Here is a 10000-nt window from a genome sequence, read left to right as displayed (position 1 = left end):
AATCATGTTTTGGGGTTAATTTAGTCTGACTTCAGAAAGAAATGGATGTTTATGGGAAAATATTCACTCAAAGGAATATTCCGGTTCATCACGAGTGAATCTCAATCAGCAGCATTTGTGTCATAATGTTGATCAGCACAATAATTAATTTCATCTGGTTCCTCCTTTAATAAAGCAAAAGTCTGGGTATCTCAGCGAGTATTGTCGCTGACTATCACACCTGGAGTCACGAGTTTGAATCCAGGGCGTGCTGAGTGACTCCAGTCAGGTCTCCTTAGCAACCAAATTGGCCCGGTTGCTAGGGAGGGTAGAGTCACATGGGGTAACCTCCTCGTGGTCGCTATAATGTGGTTCTCTCTCTCGGTGGGGCGTGTGGTGAGTGACTCCAGTCAGGTCTCCTTAGCAACCAAATTGGCCCGGTTGCTAGGGAGGGTAGAGTCACATGGGGTAACCTCCTCGTGGTCGCTATAATGTGGTTCTCGCTCTCGGTGGGGCGTGTGGTGAGTTGTGTGTGGATGCCGCGGAGAATAGTGTGAAGCCTCCACACGCGCTACGTCTCCATGGTAACGCGCTCAACAAGTCACGTGATAAGATTGACGGTCTCAGACGTGGAGGCAACTGAGATTCGTCCTCCGCCACTCGGATTGAGGCGGGTGACTACACCACCACGAGGACTCAGAGCGCATTGGGAATTGGGCGTTCCAAATTGGGGAGAAAATCAGAAATAAAGCACAAATGTGTGTTCCAGTGAGACACTTATAATGCAAGTCAATGGGGTTTAATCTGTACACATTAAAATACTGTTTCACAAGTATAAACACAAGACATGAACAATATGTGTGTGAACATGATTTTACTGTCATTAAATCACTTATTAATCACATCTGTGTGAAGATATAGACAATTATACAACTCTGTTGCCATGACGACGCAATGACAACCATTAACTGATGATTTAAACAACTTTACAGCTCAAATAATCCACAAGTTTTAACAGCAGAATTAATGTAAGTGCTTTTATTAAATTATAAGCGTCACATTTCTGCCTTTAAACATCCAATAATTGCCCCATTGACTTCCATTATAAGTGTGTCACTGGAACACACATTTGTGCTTTATTAAAGGAGGAACCAGATGAAATTAATTATTGTGCTGATCAACATTATTATTATATTAAAGGAATATTCCTTTAAGCACATTTGAAGTGACTGTTGTGTGTCGATTTCATACAATTTGTAATAAAATATGTATTTTTAAATACTGTAAACAGACGTTGTAGTTTGGTTAAACTGGGTCTCTGAGAGTTAATAAAGTGCTTTTTATTTAAGACTGCGAGTCCTCATTAAGCAGCAGTATGATGATGATGATGATGATGATGGTGATGGTGATGATGGTGATGGTGATGATGTGTGTGTGTTTAGATGTAAAGGTTTGAGAGAGTTCAGTCAGAGAGTTTTCTGTCACGGTCCGCCGCCCTTCATCATCCTGAACATGCAGATGTGGCAGTCTGAGGATCTGTCTTACGTACCGTATCATCTGGAGCTGTCTGAACAACGGTAATCATGTTCTTTATTAGCGTTAGCACCAGAACATGTATCTGTGTGGCACCGGATGATGATGATGATGATGTCGTTGCAGGTATTCACTCGAGGGCGCGACACTCTTCAACAGGGACGAGCATCACTATTCTGCTGCCTTTCAGATCGACGGATACTGGATGCATTATGATGGTCTGCGGACGGATAATCTGATCCTGTTGAATAAACCTCCGGAGTTACTGCTGCTGTCCTCACTCGTGTACATCAGATCTGCAGACAAGTGAACACCTCGAGAACAGCCGCCACTACATTAACATCCCAAAGTCACGTTTCCTCAGTCCAGCTTTTACTGTTCTCAAGGCCTGTTTTGCTCTGGGATGCATCACATGGCCACTTTATTTCCATTTATGAGTTTTTCTATGTCGGGTGGACGTTTGGCGATGTATGCTAGTGAACTTTTATACGGTTATATATTATTGATTTTTGTAATTTTGCAATGCTGTCGTGTGATTGCCGCCTCTACGAGATGTGTTTGCAGAGTGAAACAGCGTTTGGGGGGTTGTGCTTGGAATCCAAGAGTACGTGGACTATAATAGTTCTGACTGATCTCAGATCTGCATTCAGATGCTTTACAATTCCTTCAGTTCTGAGACCTTAATGTGCCACGTAATGCATCTCTCATGCACATTAACATAGGCACTTAAACTGACAGATTAAGAACAGATTTTATCATCAGAGATGATTCACAGTTTGCCAAATACTCAGTCCTGATGTGGAATAAACTGGTGCTGATGTTTGTTATATCTGAACATTATTCTGCATTTCTCTTGTATTCACATTGAGATCTCTTAACTGCAAATGTTCAGATGTTTTCATGCTTTAAGAGCAGATAACTGCGTTTACTGACTATGTTTAATCAATGATCGTGCACATTTGTGTTATTGGAAACGACTCCGTTCTGTATTTTTAATCTGATGTCATTGTAAATAAAATGTTCTATTTGTTTAACTGTATTTGTAGCTCTTTTGTGTAATGATACGAGTACTTAAACATGCTCGTTTTAAAGATCTACCGTAAAACAATTATCCATATGATGTTACCAATGAAAGTCTCTTTATTGTAAGACTGCTCTCTCACAGATAACCAGCCTAAAGAAACATGATAAATACTGTTCTGTGTTCCAGTAATAATCCACAGCAGTAAATCATCTCGCCCGGACTCGACTACACAGACACACAAACATTATAAAACTTCACACAGTCTCAGAAACTCATTGTGGACTCTTCTAGCATGTGAATGATGAAGCGTGTGAATGATGAAGAGTGAATGATGGAGCGTGTGAATGATGAAGAGTGAATGATGGAGCGTGTGAATGATGAAGAGTGAATGATGGAGCGTGTGAATGATGGAGCGTGTGAATGATGAAGAGTGAATGATGAAGCGTGTGAATGATGAAGAGTGAATGATGGAGCGTGTGAATGATGAAGAGTGAATGATGGAGCGTGTGAATGATGAAGAGTGAATGATGAAGCGTGTGAATGATGGAGCGTGTGAATGATGAAGAGTGTGAATGATGGAGCGTGTGAATGATGGAGCGTGTGAATGATGAAGAGTGAATGATGGAGCGTGTGAATGATGGAGCGTGTGAATGATGAAGCGTGTGAATGATGAAGAGTGTGAATGATGGAGCGTGTGAATGATGAAGAGTGTGAATGATGAAGCGTGTGAATGATGAAGAGTGTGAATGACGGAGCGTGTGAATGATGGAGCGTGTGAATGATGAAGAGTGTGAATGACGGAGCGTGTGAATGATGAAGCGTGTGAATGATGAAGCGTGTGAATGACGAAGAGTGTGAATGATGGAGCGTGTGAATGATGAAGAGTGTGAATGATGGAGCGTGTGAATGATGAAGAGTGTGAATGATGGAGCGTGTGAATGATGAAGAGTGTGAATGATGAAGAGTGTGAATGATGAAGCGTGTGAATGATGAAGAGTGTGAATGACGGAGCGTGTGAATGATGAAGTGTGAATGACGGAGCGTGTGAATGATGGAGCGTGTGAATGACGGAGCGTGAATGATGGAGCGTGTGAATGACGGAGCGTGTGAATGATGGAGCGTGTGAATGACGGAGCGTGTGAATGATGAAGAGTGTGAATGATGGAGCGTGTGAATGACGAAGAGTGTGAATGACGGAGCGTGTGAATGATGAAGCGTGTGAATGATGGAGCGTGTGAATGATGAAGCGTGTGAATGATGGAGCGTGTGAATGATGAAGCGTGTGAATGATGGAGCGTGTGAATGAAGAGTGTGAATGATGAAGCGTGTGAATGATGAAGAGTGTGAATGACGAAGTGTGAATGACGAAGAGTGTGAATGACGGAGAGTGTGAATGACGAAGAGTGTGAATGACGGAGAGTGTGAATGACGGAACGTGTGAATGACGGAGAGTGTGAATGATGGAACGTGTGAATGACGGAGCGTGTGAATGACGAAGCGTGTGAATGATGAAGCGTGTGAATGACGGAGCGTGTGAATGACGGAGCGTGTGAATGACGAAGCGTGTGAATGATGAAGCGTGTGAATGATGGAGCGTGTGAATGATGGAGCGTGTGAATGATGGAGCGTGTGAATGATGAAGAGTGTGAATGATGGAGCGTGTGAATGATGAAGAGTGTGAATGATGGAGCGTGTGAATGATGAAGCGTGTGAATGATGAAGAGTGTGAATGATGGAGCGTGAATGATGAAGAGTGTGAATGATGAAGCGTGTGAATGATGGAGCGTGTGAATGATGAAGAGTGAATGATGGAGAGTGTGAATGATGAAGCGTGTGAATGATGGAGTGTGTGAATGATGAAGCGTGTGAATGACGAAGAGTGTGAATGATGAAGCGTGTGAATGACGAAGAGTGTGAATGATGAAGAGTGAATGATGGAGAGTGTGAATGATGAAGCGTGTGAATGACGAAGAGTGTGAATGACGAAGAGTGTGAATGATGGAGCGTGTGAATGATGGAGTGTGTGAATGACGGAGCGTGTGAATGATGGAGCATGTGAATGATGGAGCGTGTGAATGATGGAGAAGCGTGTGAATGATGGAGCGTGTGAATGATGGAGAAGCGTGTGAATGATGAAGCGTGTGAATGATGAAGAGTGAATGATGGAGCGTGAATGATGAAGAGTGTGAATGATGAAGCGTGTGAATGATGGAGCGTGTGAATGATGAAGAGTGAATGATGGAGAGTGTGAATGATGAAGCGTGTGAATGATGGAGCGTGTGAATGATGAAGCGTGTGAATGATGAAGAGTGTGAATGATGAAGAGTGTGAATGATGGAGAGTGTGAATGATGAAGAGTGAATGATGGAGCGTGTGAATGATGAAGCGTGTGAATGACGAAGAGTGTGAATGATGAAGAGTGAATGATGGAGAGTGTGAATGATGAAGCGTGTGAATGACGAAGAGTGTGAATGATGAAGAGTGAATGATGGAGAGTGTGAATGATGAAGCGTGTGAATGACGAAGAGTGTGAATGATGAAGCGTGTGAATGACGAAGAGTGTGAATGATGGAGCGTGTGAATGATGGAGTGTGTGAATGACGGAGCGTGTGAATGACGGAGAGTGTGAATGATGGAGCATGTGAATGATGGAGCGTGTGAATGATGGAGAAGCGTGTGAATGATGGAGCGTGTGAATGATGAAGCGTGTGAATGACGAAGAGTGTGAATGATGAAGCGTGTGAATGACGAAGAGTGTGAATGATGAAGCGTGTGAATGACGAAGAGTGTGAATGATGAAGCGTGTGAATGACGAAGAGTGTGAATGATGGAGCGTGTGAATGATGGAGTGTGTGAATGACGGAGCGTGTGAATGACGGAGAGTGTGAATGATGGAGCATGTGAATGATGGAGCGTGTGAATGATGGAGAAGCGTGTGAATGATGGAGCGTGTGAAATAAACAGAACGGATCAGAACTTCATTGCAATACATTGATCATGATTTTAATGGTTGATATTAATCATGTCTTGAATTACCTGCTGACAAATTAATAATTCACTTCTTATCATCAGTATAAAACATGTTTTTAAAGGCAGTTCAGATACAAAAACAATGAAAATGAAAATAAGAGCATCATTTCAGCACACTATGAAAACAATGTGCAGTTCAACTCCGGCGCAGTGTTTCAGAAACACCAAATTAATCTAATGATGAGGATAACGTCATTATTGCATCATCTAAATGCATTCAACTCCTCCTTTAGTATTTACAAAGTATAAAGGTTTTCATCTGGTGCACATATGAAGATGCATTAATATCTCATGAAGACTCTCGTTCAGTTCAGCTGTGAAGCTCATGAATGTTGAGACATGTCACTGCAGATGACTTTTATTGGCACTTATGAAATCTGTTTCTCTTGTGAGACTCAATATAAAGCACATTTCATTTGTTGAAGATTTCTTTGAGATGATTGACAGCTGATGCAGTCTGTATGAATTCCATCACGTGTGTTTGACGTTCATGCATGTTTTTGCGAGATGTTCCTTTGAGCATTTCATCTGAACACAAACTCACTTTTCAAAAAATAAAACAACAGAATCTTGAAAAGTTAATTAGCACCAGTCAGTATGAGAGACGCGCGCACACACACACACGCGCACAGACGGCACACACACGCGCACGCACAAACACGCACGCACAAGCACGCGCACGCACAGACACAGCTCATATTTCACAATGAAAATTAGAAGAAAAAACAACAGAAATTATATTTTACTTAAAGGAATATTCCGGTTCAACACGAGTGAATCTCAATCAGCAGCATTTGTGTCATAATGTTGATCAGCACAATAATTAATTTCATCTGGTTCCTCCTTTAATAAAGCACAAATGTGTGTTCCAGTGAGACACTTATAATGCAAGTCAATGGGGGCAATTATTGGAAAATGTTGAGATGTCACGGAGCGGTGATTGTGTAGTTTAGTCGTGACGTGTTCAGCAGCGTGATCCGTGTAATGTGCGTCCAAAGATGAGATCCACACATTTATCAATGAATAATGTCTCTTTAATATCTTTGTTCTTTACAGTCAGCCGCTCATTAAAAACATTGAATTATAATCGTGCATCACACGGATGAGAGAAATCCATTCCAGTCCTCTCTCATTAGTATGCGCTCATTTACTGAAATTAAAGAGACAGTAACGCTTTTAGCAGGTGTCCAATAATCAATATAAATACTTATAAATAGTACCAATTATACAATTTAACAATAAATATGTAACAGAAATAATATCTGAATATCTTACTGATTGAATACATTTATTTATTCATATTTAAAAAGCCATATTTGACCAAAATGATGAAGTATTTAAATATAATTAGCAAAAATGCATATTTATCTAATGTAGTTAAAAGGTCCCCTGTATAATTAACAGCATTAGTTGAGAGATTCTTTTATATGTCAACAAAAGGGACATTATAACTGAAATAAACCCACATCAATCGATATTAAATGCTGAAATCTGTATAAATACCCCAGCCCCAGTTATTAATGTGTGATATAATGACAGTAAAATCATGTTCACACACATATTGTTTATGTCTTGTGTTTATACTTGTGAAACAGTATTTTAATGTGTACAGATTAAACCCCATTGACTTCCATTATAAGTGTCTCACTGGAACACACATTTGTGCTTTATTAAAGGAGGAACCAGATGAAATTAATTATTGTGCTGATCAATATTATGACACAAATGCTGCTGATTGAGATTCACTCGTGATGAACCGGAATATTCCTTTAATTAGAAATAAAGGCTATTTTAGAACCATTAATTTAATATGCATCGTGACATTATCATGACAATTAAACACATTTCCTACAAAATACTAAAATAAATAAATAAATAAATACAAACAGCATTTTTCACTATAGCAAATAAAACAAATTAGGGCTGTCAATCGATTAAAGTCTTTAATCGAATTAATTACATGGTGTCCCGATTAATTAATCGCACATACAAATATTTGCTGAGGAAGCCTCTTATATAACAATATATATAATGATTATACATATTTATATCAATATATAATTATACATCGTTATCTTTAAATATTTAAAAATTATATATGTATATATATTAGGGCTGTCGATTTAATTTGACAAGTTAAAAAAATTAACGCACTTTAATCTCAATGCTTAACTGAGTAATGCTTGTAGTACCACCTGTTTACTCCAGAGGGCAGTAAGTGAAACTTCAGCTGTGTGAGCAACACACAGTTTATACAGTGAAGAAAACAATTTCTTGCGTTCAAACACTTGGAGCACAAATCTGAACTAAGAGATCTCAAGATGTGATAAAGATTGAGTATTAAACTGTATTTAATGACACAGTGAACTAATAATGTGTGTTTATGACACCACACCCGAGACTCTACACAAGCATGTCTGACGCAGGTGTCCTTAAACAAACCCTCATAATAAATCTCTGATTGATAAATTCACTTGTGTAATGGATTACTGTGAACTGTGTGTCAATGATTGATTATGATCAATAATATGGTAATAAACAATACATTGTGTTATAAAGCCGCTTTATATTGTTATTAATGACGAACTCTTTTGCTACAGGAATATAATGCATTTTAATTATCTGAATATATGTTTATTATATATATATATAATTTTTTAATATTTAAAGATAACTATGTATAATTATTTCATCATTATATATTGAATTATTGTTATATGAGGGGCTTTCTGTGTGTGAATGGGACACTGTAATTAATTCGATTAAAACAGCCCTAATACATATATATGTGTATGTATACATAAATAAACATATATTCAGATAATTAAAATGCATTATATTCCTGTAGCAGAAGAGTTCGTCATTAATAACAATATAAAGCAGCTTTATAACACAATGTATTGATTATTACCATATTATTGATCATAAGTCCATCATTGACACACAGTTCACAGTAATCCATTACACAAGTGAATTTATCAATCAGATTTTATTATGAGGGCTTGTTTAAGAACCGTCAATGTACACCTGCGTCAGACATGCTTGTGTCACGTCTTGGGTGTGTTGCGTCATAAACACACATTATTAGTTCACTGTGTCATTAAATATAGTTTCATCTTTAAACACATCTTGAGATCTCTTAGTTCAGATTTGTGCTCATCAAGTGTTTGAACACAAGAATGTAACACATGTTTGTGTTGTTCTGCTGAAGTGTTTGTTCACTGTATAAACTGAAGCTGAAGTGTCACTTACTGCCCCCTGGAGGAAACAGGCGGTACTGCAAGCTTGCATTGTACCGGGGCAGTGCGATTAACTGCGTACATTTTTTTAACGCATAATTTTTGGTTAAATTAATTGCACTGAATTAATGTGTTAAATCGACAACCCTAAAAATATATATATTTATTAATATCAGCATAAATACTACCGTGATGTATAAATACTTACAATCTTAATATGAGTTATTTCGTACTTGTATTATTTTAACATTCCTGATGTTTTGTTATATGGTAATGAATATCTTGAGCAGAAATGTGTTTAATTTCAATGAAAATAATGTCACAATGCCAAAAATCTGAGAGGAAAATAGGTGATAAAAACCAGCTGTTTCCTGTATGTGTTTGTAAACTCTGAGGCAGACATGTTTGTTCATGAGATTCACCGGTTCCCTCTCTTTATAAGCACTGAACACACACACCTGCGTCCCTCAACAGAAGCCTTGAAATGTAAAGAGGAGAAAGTGCTCCGAGGCGTTAAAATCTGCCTCACACGAGCGCACAACAGTTTCCCGCCGCTCTGCATCCTCCGGGTGTTTGTGGAAGTCTCTCGGCGATTGCGCTGGTCACATGATCACGTGTGCTCGTGTGGCGGCCGATCGTCTTCACGCGTGTCATCAACCCTCCAAGTGAGCGTCAGTGTGTGGCGCTGTGGAGCAAACGTCAGCGGATGAGTGTCGTCTCTCGTCCTGCTCTATGAATAGAGTCACCCGTACGGCCGGGGTCAAAGGGCAGTCAGGCCGAAGTTACAGCGACAGTACATCATCCCGCTGGAGTCGTGCCAACTGTCTGTGATTGGCTCGTAACGCTGAACTGTGTTCAAATACGACGAGCCCGAGTGACCGCCGACCACATACAGGAAGTTATCCACCACAGCAGAGCCCACACCTGTGTACACACACACACACACACACACACACACATCATACAGTGATTTTAATACACTACCTCGATCACGGTAAACCCACTGTAACGCAACCATGTTTAGCTTATTTTATTATAAGGGCTCTGAGATGCGGGAGTCTGGGTATCTCAGCGAGTATTGACGCTGACTATCACCCCTCCAGGGTGTGCTGAGTGACTCCAGTCAGGTCTCCTTAGCAACCAAATTGTCCCGGTTGCAAGGGAGGGTAGAGTCACATGGGGTAACCATTGGCCC

At 39.8% G+C, this 10000-nt stretch overlaps 2 protein-coding genes across 3 annotated transcripts in view; one reads left to right on the top strand and one right to left on the bottom strand.

Annotated features, from left to right (window-relative positions):
• Window positions 1–2509, top strand: part of c22h14orf28 (chromosome 22 C14orf28 homolog) — an 11917-nt gene extending 9408 nt beyond the window's left edge. Inside the window, exons 4-5 of the mRNA XM_052153500.1 lie at window positions 1422–1556; window positions 1639–2509. Coding sequence (XP_052009460.1) covers window positions 1422–1556; window positions 1639–1822 — 319 coding nt within the window. The 3' untranslated portion in view covers window positions 1823–2509. The remainder of the gene's footprint in view (window positions 1–1421; window positions 1557–1638) is intronic.
• A 6130-nt stretch (window positions 2510–8639) lies between these two features.
• LOC127662350 (kelch-like protein 28) overlaps window positions 8640–10000 on the bottom strand; it is a 28011-nt gene continuing 26650 nt past the window's right edge. Inside the window, exon 6 of one of the 2 annotated variants that reach the window (XM_052153482.1) lies at window positions 8640–9729. In XM_052153482.1, coding sequence (XP_052009442.1) covers window positions 9566–9729 — 164 coding nt within the window. In that variant the 3' untranslated portion in view covers window positions 8640–9565. The remainder of the gene's footprint in view (window positions 9730–10000) is intronic. The other variant, XM_052153480.1, reaches the window with a different exon arrangement.

The sequence above is a fragment of the Xyrauchen texanus genome, chromosome 22 (assembly GCF_025860055.1).
Source record: "Xyrauchen texanus isolate HMW12.3.18 chromosome 22, RBS_HiC_50CHRs, whole genome shotgun sequence".
Classification (NCBI taxonomy): domain Eukaryota; kingdom Metazoa; phylum Chordata; class Actinopteri; order Cypriniformes; family Catostomidae; genus Xyrauchen; species Xyrauchen texanus.
This window is presented reverse-complemented; position numbering and strand designations above follow the sequence as displayed.